The following is a 27,122-nucleotide window of genomic DNA, read 5'->3' as shown; positions in this document are numbered from 1 at the left end:
GCACGGCCTCCACTTCTCTCTACTCTGGTTACAGCCTGGTTGTGCTCTCCTCAGTTGTGCAGCGCGGCCTCCACTTCTCTCTACTCTGGTTACAGCCTATTTGTGCTCTCCTCAGTTGTGCAGCGCGGCCTCCACTTCTCTCTACTCTGGTTACAGCCTGTTTGTGCTCTCCTCAGTTGTGCAGCGCGGCCTCCACTTCTCTCTACTCTGGTTACAGCCTGTTTGTGCTCTCCTCAGTTGTGCAGCGCGGCCTCCACTTCTCTCTACTCTGGTTACAGCCTGTTTGTGCTCTCCTCAGTTGTGCAGCGCGGCCTCCACTTCTCTCTACTCTGGTTACAGCCTGTTTGTGCTCTCCTCAGTTGTGCAGCGCGGCCTCCACATCTCTCTACTCTGGTTACAGCCTGTTTGTGCTCTCCTCAGTTGTGCAGCGCGGCCTCCCACTTCTCTCTACTCTGGTTACAGCCTGTTTGTGCTCTCCGCAGTTGTGCAGCGCGGCCTCCCACTTCTCTCTACTCTGGTTACAGCCTGTTTGTGCTCTCCTCTGAAGGGAGTAGTACACACCGTTGTAGGAGATCTTCAGTTTCATAGCAATTTCTGGCATGGAATATCCCTCATTTCTAAGAACAATAATAGCCTGTCGAGTTTCACAGGAAAGTTCTCTTTTTCTGGCCATTTTGAGAGTTTAATGGAACCAACAAATGTAAAGCTCCAGATTCTCAACTAGCTCAAAGGAAGGTCAGTGTTATAGCTTCTCTAATCAGCAAAACTGTTTTCAGCTGTGCTAACATACTTGCACTAGGGTTTTCAAGGGATTTCTAAACATCCATTAGCCTTCTAACACAGCAAACACAATGTACCATTAGACACTGGAGTGGTGGTTGTTGGAAATGGGCCTCTATACACCTATGTAGATATTGCATTAAACACCAGACATTTGCAGCGAGAATAGTCATTTACCACATAACAATGTATAGAGGGGATTTCTGTGTAATGTAATGTCAGCTTCATTGAAGAAAAAAAAAATACTTTTCTTTCAAAAATAAGGAAATATCAAAGTGACCCTAAACTTTTGAACTGTAGTGTAGAGAATTAGAGAATAATTTGTTGATCCAAGCGATGGGACTCTCAGCCCTCCCAAGAATGGGGATCTGGAGAATGGTGCACAGGTGCGCATGCTCAGCCTCTGCTCCGTTTGTTCTCTATGAGATTACTGGAGAAAGCAGAGCACAGCGCTGTGATTTCTAGCAAGTTATCCCCTATCTATATGTTAGAGGATAATTTGCTAATCCTAACAATGGGACTCTCAGCCATCCCAATAACGAGGATGTGCAGAATGGTGCACAGGTGCGCATGCTCGATGTCCACTCCATTCACTCTCTATGCCATTGCTAGAGAAAGCAGAGCACATCGCTGTGATCTCTAGCAAGTTATCCCCTATCTGTATGTATCTGTATGCACTTCTGCGCCGTTTTTGGGGTCCTTGAGGTTTCCAGTTGCCGTAATCTGTGGCAATGGGTGACACTATATACGGGGTTTCTGGGAAATTCTGGAGGTAAAAAACCCTCACCGAATACTCAATGTGTGCACATGGCCGAAGAGAGAAGATATTTGGGCTGAAAGTGTTCACATTCGGTGATGGCCCTCGGTACGAGGCCTCGGGAGAAATCAGTCCCAGCGATTGTGATTCTCCATGACGGCAATAGTCAGAGCGAGACCGGCGCAGATCCCACCGCTGTAAGACGCTGCGTCATCTCATTACACCGGTAACTCCGCACGGCAGCAGGAATTAATAATTCACCGCAGACACCGTGTGCCACTGATATTAATGAGTTTCAGACAAACGGCGCTTCACAGATGTAGAAACTCTGCAATAAGACAATAAAAATGATCGGCGGCTCCTAATGTCTGAAAGGACGTCTTAATTTCTTAAGGAAAATGATTTAAGAGAGGGACACAGGGAAAAAAATGCCCCAAGACAGACCGGCCGATAGACGAAAATGCCCCAATACACCGCTTTATCAACGGACGCCGAGGGGTGAGGAACGCTGCGGCCGGAGATTGTTCAGCCGAAACGCGATATTGTAGAGATATATGGAGGGAAGTATGTACCCCCCCTCCTACGCACATCCCACCTACATTCTCCATCCATAGACATTAATATGGAGTCTGCTCCGCGCAAATATAACGGCTCCCGCTCTTCCTACAAGATTTTGGAGGGGTCTATGGCAATTTGTGGGGTCAGACCCTGATGTTGGGGGAGGCTGGGGTCACAATCTCCTATCTTGGATGTGGCCGAGGTCCGGGCTCTGTGCGGCCGCTCATCTTCCCCCGCCATGTCTGTACGGAGCTTGTGCACTGAAGGGTCTTCCTACAACTGTTCCCACAAAGTCCGAAGCTACAATTGTCCACAATGTCTTGTGCTGAAGCATTAAGGACTAAGAGGCCGAGGACGACCCCCAATAACAGCCGGGAGCATTGTCCTCCTCCACCATCTGTACAGCAAAATGCAGTCAGGGGGTAACGATCTCCTGGAATCACCAAACCCAGCCCCCTCCATCAGACGCAGATAGAGCAGTGTGACCCGTCACTGCACAGAACACGTCTCCTCCAGAGGCCAGTGGTGGTGGCTTTACCCCGCTCCATTTGGAATGGACTGATGCAAAAGTTTGGGCACCCTGTATGGTTAGTGTGGAGACACGGGGCTCAGTGGGTGCTCTCATCCACTAAAACCCACCGCCTTTAGAAAGACAGCGTGGCTCAGGGCTCATCCCAACTGAACGCCGGCCTCCTTAACCGTGGGCGTAACACTACTCAGACAACACAAGGTGAGGGAACCACAATAATTAGACTTTATTGGATCCCCAAACAATTAACGGCACATAACACATAACCAGCAAAACACACAAATGTAACAGGCAACAGAGTCTCACCCTTCCTCTGGCTCACCAGGGATTTAGAATGTCCTTGCCTCAGAGGTTCCAGGGCCACTTACTCCAATCCAGCAGCACCCCGCTTTTGGCGGGCACCCACCGAGACTGGAATAACGCCAGATTTAGGAAGCTGTGTGAGGTCTGCAAAGTCTGTAACAGGTGACTGAACTGTCCCAACCTGAGTGTCCTCCTTAGGTAGTCCTGGTTTGATGTTACAATCCTGGCAGCCGGAGTCGAAATCCCTAGGCTGTGGATATGGTCTCCAACCGGAACCGGAGTCCCTATATTGAAGCCATAAGATATCTTGATCCTCTAGTCAGCTCCGAAGAGCTTAGACTGGATCCTTCAGCATCCATCAACCTTCATCAACCCTGGTGGCTTAAAGAAGTCCCTTTTATAGCCACAGCCTTCCACTTGGATACACTGCGTCCTCATCGATTGGTTGGACAAGATCGCCTCTCCCATTGAATGAATCTCAAGCTGCATGGACAATGTTCATTTAAATGATGTGCATAGAAAGACTGAAGATATCTACATGAAGTCTGCAAGTCACAGACTCGACAATGGCTACTAAGGTAATTACATTATCAATACACAACTACAATACAATGGTTACTGGAAATGTCTGGAGAACAATACGTCTGGCTTTCAGTGGCCAACACAATTACATTGAGTCAACAAGAGTCTTGTAAAAAAATGAGGGACTTCTCCCCCGTCTATAGACAATTTATCATGCGGTCTGGCTGAATTTTAAGAAACTTTAACCCATGAGAGTCCATGTCGTCACATTTAATACCTAGTAGCACTCCCTTTAGCATGTATCACAGCTTGTAAATGCTTTTTATAGCAGCCAGGAGGCATTCAATTTTTGTTTGAGGGATTTTACTTGATTCTTCCTTGGAAACTTCTTCCAGTTCTGTGAGATTCCTGGCTCATCTTCCAGTTCTGTGAGGTTCCTGGCACGTTTTCCAGTCCTGTGAGATTCCTGGCTTGTCTTCCAGTTCTGTGAGATTTCTGGCTCATCTTCCAGTTCTGTGAGATTCCTGGCTCATCTTCCAGTTCTGTGAGATTCCTGGCACATTTTCCAGTCCTGTGAGATTCCTGGCTTGTCTTCCAGTTCTGTGAGATTCCTGGCTTGTCTTCCAGTTCTGTGAGATTCCTGGCTCATCTTCCAGTTCTGTGAGATTCCTGGCACGTTTTCCAGTTCTGTGAGATTCCTGGCACGTTTTCCAGTCCTGTGAGATTCCTGGCTCGTCTTCCAGTTCTGTGAGGTTCCTGACTCGTCTTCCAGTTCTGTGAGGTTTCTGGCTCGTCTTCCAGTTCTGTGAGGTTCCTGGGTCGTCTTCCAGTTCTGTGAGGTTTCTGGCTCGTCTTCCAGTTCTGTGAGGTTCCTGGCTCGTCTTCCAGTTCTGGGAGATTCCTGGCTCGTCTTCCAGTTCTGGGAGATTCCTGGCTCGTCTTCCAGTTCTGGGAGATTCCTGGCTCGTCTTCCAGTTCTATGAGGTTTCTGGCTCATCTTCTAGTTCTGTGAGGTACCTGGCTCGTCTTCCAGTTCTGTGAGGTTCCTGGCTCGTCTTCCAGTTCTGTGAGGTTCCTGGCTCGTCTTCCAGTTCTGTGAGGTTCCTGGCTCGTCTTCCAGTTCTATGAGGTTTCTGGCTCATCTTCCAGTTCTGTGAGATTTCTGGGTCATCTTCCAGTTCTGAAAGTTTAGCACCATGCACTCCAATATGTGTGAAAAAAGAATACATTTTATTATAGCTTCAAGAAAGTTCAACAATTCGGTCGCTACTTGGACCTTCTTCAAGAACCTGTCTTATGATTATCGGGACTCAAACATTCAAAATGGACCCTACCTGAGCACCCAAACTAAAAACAGAAGTGCCGTGACAATTTTTCCTTATCTTCCAGTTCGGAGACACTCCTAGCTCGTGTTCCAGTTCTGTCAGATTCCTGGCTCATCCTGTATGCACTGCTCTTCCTTGGAGATGTCTCCCAGTTCTGTGAGATTCCTAGCTCTCATCTTCCAGGTCTGTGAGATTCATGGCTTGTTTTGCCGGATCTGCTCTTTTGAAGTCTAGCCACAGATTTTCAATGATGTTCAGATCCGGGGTCTGTCAGGGCCATTGTAGAACCTTCAGCTTGCGCCTTTTGAGGTCGTCTATTGTGGATTTGAATGTGTGTTTAGGAACATTATCCATTTGTAGAAGCCATCCTCTCTTCTCTTTTCTCCTTCAGCTTTTTTTTTATAGACGGTGTTATGTCTGTGTGACGCCCCGGACTAGTTGGGTCTTCCCAGGTAGTCACACACAACATCACACCCCCTACCGATTAGGTGACATCAGTCAAACTAAAACCCTTGTCACCACCCTCCAGGTTTGATGTCTACACCAGGGGGCGGAGCCAGGCGGTTGGCTCCGCCCACCGAGGAGTTCACAGACCTGGAGGTGGGAAAACTTAGGAGTCGAGTTCTAGTTCTAGAGGAGAGTAGTCAGGAGGAAGTGAAGAGCAGTCAAGGTCACGGGCAGTCCTGTGTCCAGGCTGCCAAGAGACTACCAGGTGGCTGGGTCAGAGCCCAGTCACCACTGGGAACAAGGCAGACGGTGGTGGCCGCCTGCAGGAGACCGGGAAGACGACCGGTGGAACCGTAAGGGACCGGAACAGGGTAGTGGCCCGTCGGAACCGAACCGGGGAGCCAACTGGATACCGGAGCACCAGGAGGGGTACTCAGACCCAGTACAAAGCCCTGAACCGACAGGGCCGAGTCGAATCAACTGATTGCGGACTGGACTTAAGGACCTATCCCACACAAGACCTGTTAGAAGACAACAGCCCAACCATACAGGGTAGAGCCACCGCCAAGGCATAGAGACCCAAAGGGCCAGCGTCTGCGGGCAAACGGGCTCCTCCGACATATACCAGTCAGGGAGCGGACTACCGGTGTCCAGGCATAGGAGGCAAACATTTACACACAGAGGTGCAGGAGAAAGGCGGAAACCACCAACCTATACCGGGAGAAGCTGCAGCCGCCTGCGGGCCCCGTTCATCACTCCGTTTGGTTTACCAGAGACTCCGGTGTCTTGTGTCATAGTGAGTACACCAGTGCTTTCCGGCCGCGAACCGCACTGCAACACTTCACCCTGCACCCCGGCCCTCGCCTACCGGGCCCCGGGACCAACACCCCCTACCCACGGAGGGGTCAACACCTAGCTGCGCCATTACACCGCTCCCGGGAGCCCCCATACCTTCACCGCAGCAGTGGTGCCTACAATCACCACAACCCGTGGGTGGCGTCACAAACTATCATCCCAAACCAAACCACCGCGGCCCCGGCCGTAGGACTCCTCACACAAATCCCCGCGTGTAGCGCCAACTCCCTTGCAGAGCGACGTAACCCCCGGGTCTGTGAGAGGCTCGAGCCACCACCCGCAGTACGAGCTAGGATCCGAGCGGCTCGGCGGTTGCAGCCGAGCCCGCGAGGCGGTACATCTGCATCAAGAATCTGCTGAAATTTCATTGAATCCATTCTTCCCTCTACCCATGAAATGTTCCCTGTGCCATTCGCTGCAACACAACCACAAAGCATAATGATCAACCCCATGCTTAATGGTTGGCGAGAGGCTCTATTCCTGAAATTCTGTGCCCTTTTGTCTCCACGCATACCTTTGATCATTCTGGCCAAAGAGTTCTAGTTTAACCTCATTAGTCCACAGGATTTGTAAACAAGCCTGATGCATTGTGGAAACATATTCTTTAGCATATTTCTTCCCCTGAATTTTATGGTGAGGACACAGGAGAGGTTTTCTTCTGATGACTCTTCCATGAAGGCCATATCTGTGCAGGTGTCTCTGAGCAGTAAAAAAAATGTACCACAACTCCAGAATCTGCTAAATCTTCCTGAAGGTCTTTTGCAGTCATGCAGGGGCTCTGATTTGACTCTCTAGCAATCCTACGAGCAGCTCTTAGAACTTTTTCTAGATTTTCCAGACCTTATCTTGACATCCACTGTTCCTGGTGACGGCCATTTCTTCATTACATTCCAAACTGAGGAATGAGCAACTTGAAAACGCTTTGCTATCTTCTTATAGCCTTCTCCTGCTTCCTGGGCCTCCACCATTATCACTTTCAGAGTGCTAGGCAGCTGCTTAGAAGAATCCATGGCTGCTGTTTTTTGGCACAAAGTTAGAGGGGGCTGGCTTTTTATGAAGCATCACCTGATGATAGTGAATAAGCCATAACCCTAACAGGCTAATTAAGGTCTGAAACATTGGTCAAAGTTATCTGAGCATACAAATCTCCAAGGGTGCACAAACTTTTGCATTCCACTGTATACCAGGATGGGCCCAGGATGGGGGGACACATCCTTATAGGATATATTACGCTACGGCCCATTCATCTGACCAATATGCAAGGAGGGGGTCCAGGTCCAGACCTTGCACCGTGGTCCGTTGGACGCCGCTCCATAGAAACAAAATCCAATGTATTTATATTAATCATTGTGACTTTTGCCATAAAACTTTTATGTGGAAACTGCCACTCAGAAAAAAAAGATTTTTTTTTTCCCAGTAACCAATCAGAAGGCAGGCTTTATGTTAATGACTGGAGTAAGCTGAGCTGTGATTGGTTGGTTGTCACTAGCTCTTTTCTATTAAAGTCCATGACTCAGGCAGGAGCCCACCTCACCCTGGAGCCAGGAGCACGCCCCCCGCCATAACCAGGCATCTGCGCCAGTCACCATAGCAACGGGAGCTCTAGCCTGGTAACCAAGGAAACGGAGCCGGTCTCTGGCTCTCGCGATGTTGCTACCCGGAAGCAGGAAGTGAGCGGCAGCGGTGGTGGTGGTGGTGGGCTGTCTGCCTCATGCAGGGGGCGTGAGACCGGCTGCGGGAGCCTGAAGTGTCGGGGATGGAGGGACCGGAGGCTCCGGGAACTGTGAGGACACCGGCTGTAAGGATTCACAGGGGGCAGTGTGTACAGAGGAGTCACCTGCAGGGGGCAGTGTATACAGAGGAGTCACCTGCAGGGGGCGCTGTGTACAGAGGAGTCACCTGCAGGGGGCAGTGTATACAGAGGAGTCACCTGCAGGGGGCGCTGTGTACAGAGGAGTCACCTGCAGGGGGCAGTGTGTACAGAGGAGTCACCTGCAGGGGGCGGTGTATACAGAGGAGTCACCTGCAGGGGTGCTGTGTATACAGAGGAGTCACCTGCAGGGGGCGCTGTGTATACAGAGGAGTCACCTGCAGGGGGCGGTGTATACAGAGGAGTCACCTGCAGGGGGAGGTGTATATAGAGGAGTGACCTGCAGGGGGCGCTGTGTATACAGAGGAGTCACCTGCAGGGGGCGCTGTGTATACAGAGGAGTCACCTGCAGGGGGCGGTGTATACAGAGGAGTCACCTGCAGGGGGCGCTGTGTACAGAGGAGTCACCTGCAGGGGGAGGTGTATATAGAGGAGTGACCTGCAGGGGGCGATGTATACAGAGGAGTCACCTGCAGGGGGAGGTGTATATAGAGGAGTCACCTGCAGGGGGCGCTGTGTACAGAGGAGTCACCTGCAGGGGGCGATGTATACAGAGGAGTCACCTGCAGGGGGCGATGTATACAGAGGAGTCACCTGCAGGGGGCGGTGTATACAGAGGAGTCACCTGCAGGGGGCGGTGTATACAGAGGAGTCACCTGCAGGGGGCGGTGTATACAGAGGAGTCACCTGCAGGGGGCGCTGTGTACAGAGGAGTCACCTGCAGGGGGAGGTGTATATAGAGGAGTCACCTGCAGGGGGCGCTGTGTACAGAGGAGTCACCTGCAGGGGGCGGTGTATATAGAGGAGTGACCTGCAGGGGGCGCTGTGTACAGAGGAGTGACCTGCAGGGGGCGGTGTATACAGAGGAGTCACCTGCAGGGGGCGGTGTATACAGAGGAGTCACCTGCAGGGGGCGGTGTATACAGAGGAGTCACCTGCAGGGGGCGGTGTATACAGAGGAGTGACCTGCAGGGGGCGGTGTATACAGAGGAGTGACCTGCAGGGGGCGGTGTATACAGAGGAGTCACCTGCAGGGGGCGGTGTATACAGAGGAGTCACCTGCAGGGGGCGCTGTGTACAGAGGAGTCACCTGCAGGGGGCGCTGTGTATATAGAGGAGTCACCTGCAGGGGGCGGTGTATGAGGGGGCGCTGTGTATACAGAGGAGTCACCTGCAGGGGGCGCTGTGTATATAGAAGAGTCACCTGCAGGGGGCGCTGTGTATATAGAAGAGTCACCTGCAGGGGGCGCTGTGTACAGAGGAGTCACCTGCAGGGGGCGCTGTGTATATAGAGGAGTCACCTGCAGGGGGCGCTGTGTATATAGAGGAGTCACCTGCAGGGGGCGCTGTGTATATAGAGGAGTCACCTGCAGGGGGCGCTGTGTATATAGAGGAGTCACCTGCAGGGGGCGCTGTGTATATAGAGGAGTCACCTGCAGGGGGCGCTGTGTACAGAGGAGTCACCTGCAGGGGGCGCTGTGTATATAGAGGAGTCACCTGCAGGGGGCGCTGTGTATATAGAGGAGTCACCTGCAGGGGGCGCTGTGTATATAGAGGAGTCACCTGCAGGGGGCGCTGTGTATACAGAGGAGTCACCTGCAGGGGGCGCTGTGTATACAGAGGAGTCACCTGCAGGGGGCGCTGTGTATACAGAGGAGTCACCTGCAGGGGGCGCTGTGTATACAGAGGAGTCACCTGCAGGGGGCGCTGTGTATACAGAGGAGTCACCTGCAGGGGGCGCTGTGTATACAGAGGAGTCACCTGCAGGGGGCGCTGTGTATACAGAGGAGTCACCTGCAGGGGGCGCTGTGTATACAGAGGAGTCACCTGCAGGGGGCGCTGTGTATACAGAGGAGTCACCTGCAGGGGGCGCTGTGTATACAGAGGAGTCACCTGCAGGGGGCGCTGTGTATACAGAGGAGTCACCTGCAGGGGGCGCTGTGTATACAGAGGAGTCACCTGCAGGGGGCGCTGTGTATACAGAGGAGTCACCTGCAGGGGGCGCTGTGTATACAGAGGAGTCACCTGCAGGGGGCGCTGTGTATACAGAGGAGTCACCTGCAGGGGGCGCTGTGTATACAGAGGAGTCACCTGCAGGGGGCGCTGTGTATACAGAGGAGTCACCTGCAGGGGGCGCTGTGTATACAGAGGAGTCACCTGCAGGGGGCGCTGTGTATACAGAGGAGTCACCTGCAGGGGGCGCTGTGTATACAGAGGAGTCACCTGCAGGGGGCGCTGTGTATACAGAGGAGTCACCTGCAGGGGGCGCTGTGTATACAGAGGAGTCACCTGCAGGGGGCGCTGTGTATACAGAGGAGTCACCTGCAGGGGGCGCTGTGTATACAGAGGAGTCACCTGCAGGGGGCGCTGTGTATACAGAGGAGTCACCTGCAGGGGGCGCTGTGTATACAGAGGAGTCACCTGCAGGGGGCGCTGTGTATACAGAGGAGTCACCTGCAGGGGGCGCTGTGTATACAGAGGAGTCACCTGCAGGGGGCGCTGTGTATACAGAGGAGTCACCTGCAGGGGGCGCTGTGTATACAGAGGAGTCACCTGCAGGGGGCGCTGTGTATACAGAGGAGTCACCTGCAGGGGGCGCTGTGTATACAGAGGAGTCACCTGCAGGGGGCGCTGTGTATACAGAGGAGTCACCTGCAGGGGGCGCTGTGTATACAGAGGAGTCACCTGCAGGGGGCGCTGTGTATACAGAGGAGTCACCTGCAGGGGGCGCTGTGTATACAGAGGAGTCACCTGCAGGGGGCGCTGTGTATACAGAGGAGTCACCTGCAGGGGGCGCTGTGTATACAGAGGAGTCACCTGCAGGGGGCGCTGTGTATACAGAGGAGTCACCTGCAGGGGGCGCTGTGTATACAGAGGAGTCACCTGCAGGGGGCGCTGTGTATACAGAGGAGTCACCTGCAGGGGGCGCTGTGTATACAGAGGAGTCACCTGCAGGGGGCGCTGTGTATACAGAGGAGTCACCTGCAGGGGGCGCTGTGTATACAGAGGAGTCACCTGCAGGGGGCGCTGTGTATACAGAGGAGTCACCTGCAGGGGGCGCTGTGTATACAGAGGAGTCACCTGCAGGGGGCGCTGTGTATACAGAGGAGTCACCTGCAGGGGGCGCTGTGTATACAGAGGAGTCACCTGCAGGGGGCGCTGTGTATACAGAGGAGTCACCTGCAGGGGGCGCTGTGTATACAGAGGAGTCACCTGCAGGGGGCGCTGTGTATACAGAGGAGTCACCTGCAGGGGGCGCTGTGTATACAGAGGAGTCACCTGCAGGGGGCGCTGTGTATACAGAGGAGTCACCTGCAGGGGGCGCTGTGTATACAGAGGAGTCACCTGCAGGGGGCGCTGTGTATACAGAGGAGTCACCTGCAGGGGGCGCTGTGTATACAGAGGAGTCACCTGCAGGGGGCGCTGTGTATACAGAGGAGTCACCTGCAGGGGGCGCTGTGTATACAGAGGAGTCACCTGCAGGGGGCGCTGTGTATACAGAGGAGTCACCTGCAGGGGGCGCTGTGTATACAGAGGAGTCACCTGCAGGGGGCGCTGTGTATACAGAGGAGTCACCTGCAGGGGGCGCTGTGTATACAGAGGAGTCACCTGCAGGGGGCGCTGTGTATACAGAGGAGTCACCTGCAGGGGGCGCTGTGTATACAGAGGAGTCACCTGCAGGGGGCGCTGTGTATACAGAGGAGTCACCTGCAGGGGGCGCTGTGTATACAGAGGAGTCACCTGCAGGGGGCGCTGTGTATACAGAGGAGTCACCTGCAGGGGGCGCTGTGTATACAGAGGAGTCACCTGCAGGGGGCGCTGTGTATACAGAGGAGTCACCTGCAGGGGGCGCTGTGTATACAGAGGAGTCACCTGCAGGGGGCGCTGTGTATACAGAGGAGTCACCTGCAGGGGGCGCTGTGTATACAGAGGAGTCACCTGCAGGGGGCGCTGTGTATACAGAGGAGTCACCTGCAGGGGGCGCTGTGTATACAGAGGAGTCACCTGCAGGGGGCGCTGTGTATACAGAGGAGTCACCTGCAGGGGGCGCTGTGTATACAGAGGAGTCACCTGCAGGGGGCGCTGTGTATACAGAGGAGTCACCTGCAGGGGGCGCTGTGTATACAGAGGAGTCACCTGCAGGGGGCGCTGTGTATACAGAGGAGTCACCTGCAGGGGGCGCTGTGTATACAGAGGAGTCACCTGCAGGGGGCGCTGTGTATACAGAGGAGTCACCTGCAGGGGGCGCTGTGTATACAGAGGAGTCACCTGCAGGGGGCGCTGTCTATACAGAGGAGTCACCTGCAGGGGGCGCTGTCTATACAGAGGAGTCACCTGCAGGGGGCGCTGTCTATACAGAGGAGTCACCTGCAGGGGGCGCTGTCTATACAGAGGAGTCACCTGCAGGGGGCGCTGTGTATATAGAGGAGTCACCTGCAGGGGGGAGGTGTGTACAGAGGAGTCACCTGCAGGGGGAGGTGTATATAGAGGAGTCACCTGCAGGGGGCGCTGTGTGAGGGGGAGGTGTGTACAGAGGAGTCACCTGCAGGGGGCGCTGTGTGAGGGGGAGGTGTGTACAGAGGAGTCACCTGCAGGGGGCGCTGTGTGAGGGAGAGGTGTATATAGAGGAGTCACCTGCAGGGGGCGCTGTGTGAGGGAGAGGTGTATATAGAGGAGTCACCTGCAGGGGGCGGTGTGTATATATAGGAGTCACCTGCAGGGGGCGGTGTATGAGGGAGAGGTGTATATAGAGGAGTCACCTGCAGGGGGCGGTGTGTATATATAGGAGTCACCTGCAGGGGGCGCTGTGTGAGGGAGAGGTGTATACAGAGGAGTCACCTGCAGGGGGCGGTGTATGAGGGGGAGGTGCATATAGAGGAGTCACCTGCATGGGGCGGTGTATGAGGGGGAGGTGCATATAGAGGAGTCACCTGCATGGGGCGGTGTATATAGAGGAGTCACCTGCAGGAGGAGGTGTATATAGAGGAGTCACCTGCAGGAGGAGGTGTATATAGAGGAGTCACCTGCAGGGGGCGGTGTATGAGGGGGAGGTGCATATAGAGGAGTCACCTGCAGGGGGCGGTGTATGAGGGGGAGGTGCATATAGAGGAGTCACCTGCATGGGGCGGTGTGTATATAGAGGAGTCACCTGCAGGAGGAGGTGTATATAGAGGAGTCACCTGCAGGAGGAGGTGTATATAGAGGAGTCACCTGCAGGAGGAGGTGTATATAGAGGAGTCACCTGCAGGGGGCGGTGTGTGAGGGGGAGGTGTGTATAGAGTCACCTGCAGGGGGCAGTGTGTACAGAGGAGTCACCTGCAGGGGGCAGTGTGTACAGAGGAGTCACCTGCAGGGGGCAGTGTGTACAGAGGAGTCACCTGCAGGGGGCGCTGTGTATAGAGGAGTCACCTGCAGGGGGCAGTGTGTACAGAGGAGTCACCTGCAGGGGGCGCTGTGTACAGAGGAGTCACCTGCAGGGGGCGCTGTGTACAGAGGAGTCACCTGCAGGGGGCGCTGTGTACAGAGGAGTCACCTGCAGGGGGCGCTGTGTACAGAGGAGTCACCTGCAGGGGGCGCTGTGTACAGAGGAGTCACCTGCAGGGGGCGCTGTGTACAGAGGAGTCACCTGCAGGGGGCGCTGTGTACAGAGGAGTCACCTGCAGGGGGCGCTGTGTACAGAGGAGTCACCTGCAGGGGGCGCTGTGTACAGAGGAGTCACCTGCAGGGGGCGCTGTGTACAGAGGAGTCACCTGCAGGGGGCGCTGTGTACAGAGGAGTCACCTGCAGGGGGCGCTGTGTACAGAGGAGTCACCTGCAGGGGGCGCTGTGTACAGAGGAGTCACCTGCAGGGGGCGCTGTGTGAGGTTTTTTTTTTTAAGGAAAAATTTGGACCAGTGTCTCAACCAGTAGAATAGTGAGCGCAGCTCTGGAGGATCATACAGGAATGAACTCCGGATCAGTAATGTATGTACACAGTGACTGCACCAGCAGAATAGTGAGTGCAGCTCTGGAGTATAATACGGGAGGTAACTCAGGATCAGTAATGTATGTACACAGTGACTGCACCAGCAGAATAGTGAGTGCAGCTCTGGAGTATAATACAGGAGGTAACTCAGGATCAGTAATGTATGTACACAGTGACTGCACCAGCAGAATAGTGAGTGCAGCTCTGGAGTATAATACAGGAGGTAACTCAGGATCAGTAATGTATGTATACAGTGACTGCACCAGCAGAATAGTGAGTGCAGCTCTGGACTATAATACAGGATCAGTAATGTATGTACACAGTGACTGTAGCAGCAGAAAAGGGAGCACAGCTCTGGAGTATAATGCAGGATCAGTAATGTATGTACATAGTGACTGCACCAGCAGAATAGTGAGTGCAGCTCTGGAGCATAATACAGGAGGTAACTCAGGATCAGTAATGTATGTACACAGTGACTGCACCAGCAGAATAGTGAGTGCAGCTCTGGAGTATAATGCAGGATCAGTAATGTATGTACACAGTGACTGCACCAGCAGAATAGTGAGTGCAGCTCTGGAGTATAATGCAGGATCAGTAATGTATGTACACAGTGACTGCACCAGCAGAATAGTGAGTGCAGCTCTGGAGTACAATGCAGGATTAGTAATGTATGTCCACAGTGACTGCACCAGCAGAATAGTGAGCACAGCTCTGGAGTATAATGCAGGATTAGTAATGTATGTACACAGTGACTGCAGCAGCAGAATAGTGAGTGCAGCTCTGGAGTATAATACAGGAGGTAACTCGGATCAGTAATGTATGTACACAGTGACTGCAGCAGCAGAATAGTGAGCACAGCTCTGGAGTGTAATGCAGGATTAGTAATGTATGTACACAGTGACTGCAGCAGCAGAATAGTGAGCACAGCTCTGGAGTATAATGCAGGATTAGTAATGTATGTACACAGTGACTGCAGCAGCAGAATAGTGAGCACAGCTCTGGAGTGTAATGCAGGATTAGTAATGTATGTACACAGTGACTGCACCAGCAGAATAGTGAGCACAGCTCTGGAGTATAATGCAGGATCAGTAATGTATGTACACAGTGACTGCAGCAGCAGAATAGTGAGCGCAGCTGTGGAGTATAATGCAGGATCAGTAATGTATGTACACAGTGACTGCAGCAGCAGAATAGTGAGCGCAGCTCTTGAGTATAATGCAGGATCAGTAATGTATGTCCACAGTGACTGCAGCAGCAGAATAGTGAGCACAGCTCTGGAGTATAATGCAGGATCAGTAATGTATGTCCACAGTGACTGCAGCAGCAGAATAGTGAGCACAGCTCTGGAGTGTAATGCAGGATTAGTAATGTATGTACACAGTGACTGCAGCAGCAGAATAGTGAGCACAGCTCTGGAGTATAATGCAGGATCAGTAATGTATGTCCACAGTGACTGCAGCAGCAGAATAGTGAGCACAGCTCTGGAGTATAATGCAGGATTAGTAATGTATGTACACAGTGACTGCAGCAGCAGAATAGTGAGTGCAGCTCTGGAGTATAATACAGGAGGTAACTCGGATCAGTAATGTATGTACACAGTGACTGCAGCAGCAGAATAGTGAGCACAGCTCTGGAGTGTAATGCAGGATTAGTAATGTATGTACACAGTGACTGCAGCAGCAGAATAGTGAGCACAGCTCTGGAGTATAATGCAGGATTAGTAATGTATGTACACAGTGACTGCAGCAGCAGAATAGTGAGCACAGCTCTGGAGTGTAATGCAGGATTAGTAATGTATGTACACAGTGACTGCACCAGCAGAATAGTGAGCACAGCTCTGGAGTATAATGCAGGATCAGTAATGTATGTACACAGTGACTGCAGCAGCAGAATAGTGAGCGTAGCTGTGGAGTATAATGCAGGATCAGTAATGTATGTACACAGTGACTGCAGCAGCAGAATAGTGAGCGCAGCTCTTGAGTATAATGCAGGATCAGTAATGTATGTCCACAGTGACTGCAGCAGCAGAATAGTGAGCACAGCTCTGGAGTATAATGCAGGATCAGTAATGTATGTCCACAGTGACTGCAGCAGCAGAATAGTGAGCACAGCTCTGGAGTGTAATGCAGGATTAGTAATGTATGTACACAGTGACTGCACCAGCAGAATACTGAGCACAGCTCTGGAGTGTAATGCAGGATCAGTAGTGTATGTCCACAGTGACTCGCTTGTTTTCTTTGCAGGTATGCACACGTGCAGTTTCGGGGCCGGCCGTCCTGTATTCCTTCTCGTGGCCTCATTACGCACTTCCATGCTGGTGATATGATCCGACCACGGCCTCCCGTGAGACTCTACAGGAGGTGGAGTCCCCGATGCCTGTGATCCCTATTCCCCGGCGTGTTCGATCCTTCCACGGCCCTCACAGCACCTGCTTGCACTCTGCTTGCGGTCCGGTGCGGACTACACACCTGGTTCGCACCAAGTACAACAACTTTGACATCTACTTGAAGTCCCGATGGATGTACGGCTTCATCCGCTTCCTGCTGTACTTCAGCTGCAGCCTGGTCACCTCCATCCTGTGGGTGGCGCTCTCCGTCCTGTTTTGCCTGCAGTATCTGGGCATCCGCGTGTTCCTGCGCTTCCAGTACAAGCTGTCCATCATCCTGCTGCTGCTGGGCCGGAGGAGGGTGGATTTTAGCCTCATGAACGAGCTGCTTATTTATGGGATTCACGTCACCATGCTGCTCGTCGGTGGACTGGGCTGGTGCTTTATGGTGTTTATAGATATGTAAATATATGCATGCGCAGGGGAGACGATGTTCCTTGGCAGGTTAAGTACGAGTCCGTCTTGTTTTTTCTTTATTTATCAATGCAAGAGTAGTCTTTTTTTAATAAAGGCATGTAAATACACGTCAAGAGGCCGGCGAACGTGGAGCGAGCAACGTCAATCACGCCGAGGTCAAAATATTCCTTATTACATACCTCCACTTCCATATCCCACGTCTGCAGACAAGGCTCTTATCCAGGAGCAGAACTAGGCTGCATAAGTCTGAAAGGGGTTGTTCAGGAATAAGAAAAACATGGCCGCTTAAGGAAAACGGACCCAAAATGCCCATCTCATTCATTGATCTGCATCCCGTGACCTTCCCCCAAAGTAGAGATTTAGAAAGAATGAAACATAAAAAGTTGAGGAACTTTTGTAAATATATGACATCACATGCTCAGGAGCTGAACTCACAATTCTGCTAGTTGTTGTTGGAATAATTGACTAACAAGATCTTGAAAGCTGCCACTATTTGTGGTTGTTCCTGTCACTTTAAAAATGGGGTTATCGGTCAACATACAGAGCCACTGACTTCCGGTCCCGATGAGGTTACGACCTGCACCCCTGCCGAAGCACGTGTCCCATCAGCAGGTATTCCAATGATGAGGATACGCACATCTCAGCAGATGTGCAGACTATAAATGGACAGCGGCTCTAGATGTCACTAAATAATCCCTTTAAGGCCATACAGAGCCACTGACTTCCGGTCCCGATGAGGTTACGACCTGCACCCCTGCCGAAGCACGTGTCCCATCAGCAGGTATTCCCATGATGAGGATACGCACATCTCGGCAGATGTGCAGACTATAAATGGACAGCGGCTCTAGATGTCACTAAATAATCCCTTTAAGGCCATACAGAGCCACTGACTTCCGGTCCCGATGAGGTTACGACCTGCACCCCTGCCGAAGCACGTGTCCCATCAGTAGGTATTCCAATGATGAGGATACGCACATCTCAGCAGATGTGCAGACTATAAATGGACAGCGGCTCTAGATGTCACTAAATAATCCCTTTAAGGCCATACAGAGCCACTGACTTCCGGTCCCGATGAGGTTACGACCTGCACCCCTGCCGAAGCATGTGTCCCATCAGCAGGTATTCTAATGATGAGGATACGCACATCTCGGCAGATGTGCAGACTGTAAATTGTCTGCAGCTTTAGATGTCGCTGGATAGTCCCTTTAAGGCCAGAGTCACACGAGCGAGTGACTCACATCACATCACCCGGCACGGCCGCACGTTCTGCAGATAGGAGCACGTCAGCTGCATGTATTTCTATGGAGCGCAGCAGGCCGTGCCGGGTGATGCGATGCGAGTCACTCACAAGTGTGACTCCGGCCCAAAACGTAGCATCGGATCTGGGAAAAGCTATGAAGGACAGACATCAAATGGGAACTTTCTGCTCTACTGGTTTCTATAACTAGCCAATAGACTAAGGGTCTATTGACTCTGTAAACACACTAGGCACGGGGAAGTACAAAGTGAAGGGAAACCCTATGTCAACGGAAGGGGAGATGGTGACCCCTGACCAAACCTACCGCTGGTCCCTCACCACCCTTGATAGGTTCTGCACCCATGCGCCAAGCAGGATACCTGACCCTGTAATAAGCCGTAGGTGGGGAATGGATGGGATGAGTGCTTAGTCAACCCCACCAAGCTCTAAAGAAGACACAGGGATAATAAAACAAGGAGAAAGTGAATAAATAACTTCTCTCCAGATGAATACAAGCTGACTGCTTGCACTGAAGACTTGTTAGGGATATTAGACCTATCACCAGCACAGAGTAAGGGGGGATGAGGGTATTTAAAGACACAAAAGGGAAGTGCTGATGATTAACAGCTGAAAAGTGAGGAAATCCGCAGGGTCCTAAAGAGAAAGGGATAAACCCCAAGCAAGAAAGTCAGAGAGCAGCTTGTGTAGCCAAACACTACGACCTTCTACAGCCAGACACCACAGGACTGTCAAGCATGACAAACGTTTCCCGATCGGTTGTTTAAAGGCCTATTTACACTCCACTAGCTAGCTCATTGAGCATAGGCTGCCAATATTCTCGACAGCTTGAGTCCTGTTCACACAGCACAATGTGTCGCCGGGAACAATGATCTTTCATGCTGCACAAAAGATCATTTCACCCGATGAACAAGAGATGGGCAATTGGGTCATGTCGGGGAACTTTCAAAATGCCCCATCTTTTCCTTGGAATGAAGCCACCGCCAAAGAGGTGTGGCAGCAGCTCTGGTTTCTGAGCGTGCAAGTGTATCACAATTCTTTTTAGATATAGCGCTCAGTTGAACGAGCTTTGCCGTGACCGTATTTAGCGCCCGTCTCAGTAGATGCCATTGTCTTGTCTACTGTAGAGTCACCAAAACAGCGGTAGGTCATGAGGCTCGAACATCATGGGATTCGACCAGGTCAGAAGCCATAATGCAGGTCTACATTGCTATAGTCTTCCATTGGTTGATGTGCCCCATTCTCGGTGGTCCCATTTTCGCGGTGATGCCCCATCACAAAGATATGTAAAGTAGTAAAATCCGACCCTACGACGAGAAGATTGTAGGTGGACCTCCTCAAGACCGGCTCACTGATGACCAACTTTTGAACTCTCCGAAGAAGGGTAACCAAAGCCAAAATCAGTTGCGTTTGACCCTTCACCGAGCCCCCATCACCCATGACCGGTGTCTGGCATCAGGGACGTAGCAGATCGACAACTTTAGAATAAAATGTTCTACAAGACAGGTGGTGCTCGAAAACAAGAGGAAGGTATGCCAAGGGTTACTGGGAAAACCATCAATCTTCCCGCACCCTGCCGTACCATCTGACTTATGGAAATAAAAGGCTTAATGAAATTTTATGAAAAATCCATACTGCAGGTCAGAGCTAGCAGATTAAATGTGCATACGCACAGACACGGCGTACGGGCTAACGCAGGGCCAGGACGGGAGGACTGCAGGGCTCGCGGAGGCGGCTGCAGATCCGGGGGCGGAATGGCGGAATATTCACAGTACACATATCATCATAGCATTTTGTGGTGCGCCGAGAAAACAGTAAGGGGATGGCGATGGTGGGGCAGAGTAAGGGGATGACGATGGTGGGGCAGAGTAAGGGGATGGCGATGGTGGGGCAGAGTAAAGGGATGACGATGGTGGGGCAGAGTAAGGGGATGGCGATGGTGGGGCAGAGTAAGGGGATGGCGATGGTGGGGCAGAGTAAGGGGATGGCGATGGTGGGGCAGAGTAAGGGGATGGCGATGGTGGGACAGAGTAAGGGGATGGCGATGGTGGGGCAGAGTAAGGGGATGGCGATGGTGGGGCAGAGTAAGGGGATGGCGATGGTGGGGCAGAGTAAGGGGATGGCGATGGTGGGGCAGAGTAAGGGGATGGCGATGGTGGGGCAGAGTAAGGGGATGGCGATGGTGGGGCAGAGTAAGGGGATGGCGATGGTGGGACAGAGTAAGGGGATGGCGATGGTGGGGCAGAGTAAGGGGATGGCGATGGTGGGGCAGAGTAAGGGGTTGGCGATGGTGGGGCAGAGTAAGGGGAGGACGATGGTGGGCCAAAGTAAGGGGTTGGCGATGGTGGGGCACAGTAAGGGGATGACGATGGTGGGGCAGAGTAAGGGGATGACGATGGTGGGGCAGAGTAAGGGGATGGCGATGGTGGGGCAGAGTAAGGGGATGGCGATGGTGGGGCAGAGTAAGGGGATGGCGATGGTGGGGCAGAGTAAGGGGATGGCGATGGTGGGACAGAGTAAGGGGATGGCGATGGTGGGGCAGAGTAAGGGGATGGCGATGGTGGGGCAGAGTAAGGGGATGGCGATGGTGGGGCAGAGTAAGGGGATGGCGATGGTGGGGCAGAGTAAGGGGATGGCGATGGTGGGGCAGAGTAAGGGGATGGCGATGGTGGGACAGAGTAAGGGGATGGCGATGGTGGGACAGAGTAAGGGGATGGCGATGGTGGGGCAGAGTAAGGGGTTGGCGATGGTGGGGCAGAGTAAGGGGAGGACGATGGTGGGCCAAAGTAAGGGGTTGGCGATGGTGGGGCAGAGTAAGGGGATGACGATGGTGGGGCAGAGTAAGGGGATGACGATGGTGGGGCAGAGTAAGGGGATGGCGATGGTGGGGCAGAGTAAGGGGATGGCGATGGTGGGGCAGAGTAAGGGGATGACGATGGTGGGGCAGAGTAAGGGGATGGCGATGGTGGGGCAGAGTAAGGGGTTGGCGATGGTGGGGCAGAGTAAGGGGAGGACGATGGTGGGCCAAAGTAAGGGGTTGGCGATGGTGGGGCAGAGTAAGGGGATGGTGATGGTGGGGAAGAGTAAGGGGTTGGCGATGGTGGGGCAGAGTAAGGGGAGGACGATGGTGGGCCAAAGTAAGGGGTTGGCGATGGTGGGGCAGAGTAAGGGGAGGACGATGGTGGGCCAAAGTAAGGGGTTGGCGATGGTGGGGCAGAGTAAGGGGATGGCGATGGTGGGGAAGAGTAAGGGGATGGCGATGGTGGGGCAGAGTAAGGGGAGGACGATGGTGGGACAGAGTAAGGGGAGGACGATGGTGGGACAGAGTAAGGGGAGGACGATGGTGGGACAGAGTAAGGGGAGGACGATGGTGGGACAGAGTAAGGGGAGGACGATGGTGGGACAGAGTAAGGGGAGGACGATGGTGGGACAGAGTAAGGGGAGGACGATGGTGGGACAGAGTAAGGGGAGGACGATGGTGGGACAGAGTAAGGGGATGGCGATGGTGGGACAGAGTAAGGGGATGGCGATGGTGGGGAAGAGTAAGGGGATGGCGATGGTGGGGCAGAGTAAGGGGAGGACGATGGTGGGACAGAGTAAGGGGAGGACGATGGTGGGACAGAGTAAGGGGAGGACGATGGTGGGACAGAGTAAGGGGAGGACGATGGTGGGACAGAGTAAGGGGAGGACGATGGTGGGGCAGAGTAAGGGGATGGCGATGGTGGGGCAGAGTAAGGGGATGGCGATGGTGGGGCAGAGTAAGGGGATGGCGATGGTGGGGCAGAGTAAGGGGATGGCGATGGTGGGGCAGAGTAAGGGGTTGGCGATGGTGGGGCAGAGTAAGGGGATGGCGATGGTGGGGCAGAGTAAGGGGATGGCGATGGTGGGGCAGAGTAAGGGGATGGCGATGGTGGGGCAGAGTAAGGGGATGACGATGGTGGGGCAGAGTAAGGGGATGGCGATGGTGGGGCAGAGTAAGGGGAGGACGATGGTGGGCCAAAGTAAGGGGTTGGCGATGGTGGGGCAGAGTAAGGGGAGGACGATGGTGGGCCAAAGTAAGGGGTTGGCGATGGTGGGGCAGAGTAAGGGGTTGGCGATGGTGGGGCAGAGTAAGGGGATGGCGATGGTGGGGAAGAGTAAGGGGTTGGCGATGGTGGGGCAGAGTAAGGGGAGGACGATGGTGGGCCAAAGTAAGGGGTTGGCGATGGTGGGGCAGAGTAAGGGGAGGACGATGGTGGGCCAAAGTAAGGGGTTGGCGAGAGTAAGGGGATAGCGATGGTGGGGAAGAGTAAGGGGATGGCGATGGTGGGGCAGAGTAAGGGGAGGACGATGGTGGGACAGAGTAAGGGGAGGACGATGGTGGGACAGAGTAAGGGGAGGACGATGGTGGGACAGAGTAAGGGGATGGCGATGGTGGGACAGAGTAAGGGGAGGACGATGGTGGGACAGAGTAAGGGGATGGCGATGGTGGGACAGAGTAAGGGGATGGCGATGGTGGGACAGAGTAAGGGGATAGCGATGGTGGGGAAGAGTAGGGATGGTGATGGTGGGGCAGAGTAAGGGGAGGACGATGGTGGGACAGAGTAAGGGGAGGACGATGGTGGGACAGAGTAAGGGGAGGACGATGGTGGGACAGAGTAAGGGGAGGACGATGGTGGGACAGAGTAAGGGGAGGACGATGGTGGGACAGAGTAAGGGGAGGACGATGGTGGGACAGAGTAAGGGGAGGACGATGGTGGGACAGAGTAAGGGGAGGACGATGGTGGGACAGAGTAAGGGGAGGACGATGGTGGGGCAGAGTAAGGGGATGACGATGGTGGGGCAGAGTAAGGGGAGGACGATGGTGGGACAGAGTAAGGGGAGGACGATGGTGGGACAGAGTAAGGGGAGGACGATGGTGGGACAGAGTAAGGGGATGGCGATGGTGGGACAGAGTAAGGGGAGGACGATGGTGGGACAGAGTAAGGGGATGGCGATGGTGGGACAGAGTAAGGGGATGGCGATGGTGGGACAGAGTAAGGGGATAGCGATGGTGGGGAAGAGTAGGGATGGTGATGGTGGGGCAGAGTAAGGGGAGGACGATGGTGGGACAGAGTAAGGGGAGGACGATGGTGGGACAGAGTAAGGGGAGGACGATGGTGGGACAGAGTAAGGGGAGGACGATGGTGGGACAGAGTAAGGGGAGGACGATGGTGGGACAGAGTAAGGGGAGGACGATGGTGGGACAGAGTAAGGGGAGGACGATGGTGGGACAGAGTAAGGGGAGGACGATGGTGGGGCAGAGTAAGGGGATGACGATGGTGGGGCAGAGTAAGGGGAGGACGATGGTGGGACAGAGTAAGGGGAGGACGATGGTGGGACAGAGTAAGGGGAGGACGATGGTGGGACAGAGTAAGGGGAGGACGATGGTGGGGCAGAGTAAGGGGAGGACGATGGTGGGGCAGAGTAAGGGGATGGCGATGGTGGGGCAGAGTAAGGGGAGGACGATGGTGGGACAGAGTAAGGGGAGGACGATGGTGGGACAGAGTAAGGGGAGGACGATGGTGGGACAGAGTAAGGGGAGGACGATGGTGGGACAGAGTAAGGGGAGGACGATGGTGGGGCAGATTGTGGCTCAACAGGTGCAGTTTCATAAATCCCTGAAAGGTTGGGTTGGTTTTTGTGTCCTCCAATAATATAAGACCAGAAACGATCCAGAGATCATCATTGATCCTGACAATTGGGATCCCAAAGCGGTTTGGAAAGGAGCAGTATTTGTGCTGTCACTCTGGTGGTCAGCGAGGGGTCCCAGCAGTTGCATCCCACTGATCACCCAGACCCAGGAGTTGCTTTTTTTGTTGGAAAACCCCTCTAAGAAGTTATTGTTGCAGCCGAGCCCCCAAGTGATCTCTGTCATCTAGGAGAGCACCCCGACTGCAGGAGTTCATCATACCTGCAGCACCCCCGCAGGACTGGGGAGGAATTACACAGCTTCCATTGAAATCAATTGCCGGTCTTATATTATGCCCAGTCCTCCAAAGTGGAGCTACTGTGACAAATACATGAGGGTCCTAAATTTGGGACTGTGGGTCCCCTACCCAAAGGAGGCTGTCAATTTTGGTTCAGGAGACCGGTGGCCAGTCTGTGTTATAGACCACAACCCACGTATTTGGAAGTCCAGCCTAAGTAAAACAAGTAGAGGAAGATGATAATGCTGTTAATTTTTACTTTGTGCTCTTACCTACTAAGCCAACCCATTAATGTCCCTGTGTGCTCTTGTCGACTGAGCCAGTTCATTAATTTAATTTGTGCTCTTACTGAGCCAGCTCAGTCATTTCCATTTGTGCTCTTATCTACAGCTCTGTCTTTTCATTGAGTGTTCTTGTCTACTGAATCAGCTTATTCATTTCCCTCTGTGTTCCTATCTACCAAGTCAGCTTATTCAATTTCCCATGTGCTCTTACCTGCTGAGTCAGTTCATTCTCCTGTGCTCTTACCTACTGAGACATCTAATTCTTCCCCACTGTGATCTTGTCTACTGAACCATTTCATTAATTTCCTTGTGCACACTTGCTTACTGAGTCAACTAATTTCCGTGTGTGCTCTTACCTACTGAGTCAGCTAATTTCATTGCACACTTGCCTACTGAGTCAGCTCATTTCCTCGTGTGCTCTTACCTACTGAGGCAGATTATTATTTACCCCCTGCAATCTTGCCTACTGAGCCATTTCATTAATTTCCTTGTGCACTCTTGCCTACTGAGTCAGCTAATGTCCTTGTGTGCTCTTACCTACTGAGTCAGCTCATTCATTTCCCTTTTCCTCCGCGATCCTGTGTATTGAAGCCTGGATGTTTCAGCAGTGGAGAGATCACTTGATATATGGAGCAGGAATTGCATTTTAATTACCCTGAACTTTAGCTGACAATTTTTTATGCAGCGTCCGGCGACGGTTTAACAAGCTCTCCGCTCTCAGGAATGATGCGCCGCGCCGCAGCTTCTCGCTCCTACAACAACATTTCACATTTCCTCATCGTCTTCAAACATGATGGCATCGCTCATTATTTAAGTGCCGGGTGTGTCTGGGTGACAGTCGCAATGGCAGCTGTAAGAGGGACAGCCCCAATTTACACATGCCATGGTGTAGTAGTCATGATAAAAGGGCGCCAGGTAAATCTTAAGACACCTTTCTCCTGGCTATTAAAAAACGGGCCTTACTCACCCTCTCCAGGTCCAGTGCCCAGTTTTCCCCATTGCTCCTGGTGTCTTATTGTCTGCAGCGCTAATGTCATTTTGGACAAAGACGTAGCGTTTACTGATTGTCTGCAGTGTGATTGACGTGATATCGGCGCTGCAGACAGTAACGGGAAGACTCAGTGCTGGACCTGAGGAGGGTAAGTAAAGCACACTTTGTTTTTATTTTTTAAACAAGCTGTGCAGGAAGATGTGAGTTTTCTGGAACCAGAAGCCCCCTTAGGTCTTTCCCTTTACCCGTCATGTTACATATCTGTATTTCTGAGCACAGCGCACCTCTACAATGAATGGAGCGGTGGGCAGCAGACGCAGCTCAACTCCATTCAGGACTGGGTCCATTCTCAGGATCAGGGGTGGTTACCAGCAATCTGTAGGTGATCCCTTGTCCTATGGATAAGGAATAACACGTTTTGGGAATACCCCTTTAAATAAAGTAAAATAGGGTTGCGGATCTTATTGGGGGAGCTTTTACAGGTACTGGAAACCAGTCTATGGCATTCACTGATACTAGCAGCTATTGTTTGGTTTCCAGTCCAAACCGGGAAGGGGGGGGGGGGAAATCACTAAGGATTTTTGTGTTTGCTTTAGGGTTAAAGAGACTCCCACTGCAGTGATAATGGTCTGCCATTGCTGCTGTGGCTGGTTCACACATAGCGACAACGTAACGTGACGTAACAGCGACCTGGTAAGTCGCTGTTATGATCGCTGCTTAGCTGTCAAACACAGCGACGCAGCAGCGATCATAACGTCGCTACATGTGCAGAGAGCAGGGAGCCGCGCACACTGCTTAGCACTGGCTCCCTGCTCTCCTAGCTACAGTACACATCGGGTTAATTAACCCGAAGTGTACTGCAGCTACATGTGCAGAGAGCAGGGAGCCGCGCACACTGCTTAGCGCTGGCTCCTTGCTCTCCTAGCTGCTGTACACATCGGGTTAATTAACCCGATGTGTACTGCAGCTACATGTGCAGAGAGCAGGGAGCCGTGCACACTGCTTAGCGCTGGCTCCTTGCTCTCCTAGCTACAGTACACATCGGGTTAATTAACCCGATGTGTACTGCAGCTACATGTGCAGAGAGCAGGAGCCGGCACTGGCAGCGTGAGAGCTGCGGAGGCTGGTAACTAAGGTAAATATCGGGTAACCACCTTGGTTACCCGATGTTTACCCTGGTTACAGCTTACCGCAGCTGCCAGATGCCGGTTCCTGCTCCCTGCTCGCTTCATTTCGTCGCTCTCTCGCTGTCACACACAGCGATCTGTGTGTCACAGCGGGAGAGCGCCTTTGAAGAAAACGAACCAGGGCTGTGTGTAACGAGCAGCGATCTCACAGCAGGGGCCAGATCGCTGCTCAGTGTCACACACAGCGAGATCGCTAATGAGGTCACTGCTGCGTCACCAAAACCGTGACGTAGCAGCAATTTCGGTAGCGATCTCGCTATGTGTGAAGCACCCCTAAGGGAGACGTATGGCTCGCTATAGCCTTCCTGGGCAATAAAATACATCCAGTCATTGAACATGGGGCTGCCGGAGATTAGAGAACGAGACTTAGTGATAATTCATTTCTAAGAACCCTCCACGACAGCACCACAGGAAGAGGACTCCCCGTCCTGATGAGGACAGGAAATGTGACGCCCCTGCGGTAACCGGGTGTCACAAAAAGAACGTAACAACAAGGTAACAGCTCAGGTCCTACACGACTGTCCCAGTCACTACACAAACACTAGCACACCAGGACATTCACACTCACAACCAGGACAGGAGACCCCCCTAAGAGCCAGGTGACAGGGCTGGGCACTGTGAGCTAACAGGCAGCCAACTGGAAAGGAAGGGACCAGACCTGGGGGAGAGGCAAGTGACCTGGAAGTGTGGCTAGTCAGAGAAAGGAAGTGAGAGAGGAAGGAGTTGAGGAGAGAAGTGTGCGG

At 53.0% G+C, this 27,122-nt stretch overlaps 1 protein-coding gene across 3 annotated transcripts; it reads left to right on the top strand.

Annotated features, from left to right (window-relative positions):
• Positions 1 to 7,582: 7,582 nt before the first annotated feature.
• Positions 7,583 to 16,827, top strand: TMEM250 (transmembrane protein 250). 3 transcript variants are annotated; one of them, XM_075323026.1, is made up of 2 exons: positions 7,583 to 7,686; positions 16,155 to 16,827. In XM_075323026.1, exon 2 carries the CDS (start codon positions 16,284 to 16,286, stop codon positions 16,701 to 16,703), a length of 420 nt encoding a protein of 139 aa, XP_075179141.1. In that variant the 5' UTR covers positions 7,583 to 7,686; positions 16,155 to 16,283; the 3' UTR covers positions 16,704 to 16,827. The 3 variants fall into 3 exon arrangements, with proteins under 3 accessions (XP_075179141.1, XP_075179140.1, XP_075179139.1); XM_075323025.1 differs by lacking the exon at positions 7,583 to 7,686 and adding an exon at positions 7,699 to 7,859; XM_075323024.1 differs by lacking the exon at positions 7,583 to 7,686 and adding an exon at positions 7,699 to 7,874.
• Positions 16,828 to 27,122: the final 10,295 nt, after the last annotated feature.

This window comes from Anomaloglossus baeobatrachus, chromosome 9, assembly GCF_048569485.1.
Source record: "Anomaloglossus baeobatrachus isolate aAnoBae1 chromosome 9, aAnoBae1.hap1, whole genome shotgun sequence".
Taxonomy (NCBI): Eukaryota; Metazoa; Chordata; class Amphibia; order Anura; family Aromobatidae; genus Anomaloglossus; species Anomaloglossus baeobatrachus.
This window is presented reverse-complemented; position numbering and strand designations above follow the sequence as displayed.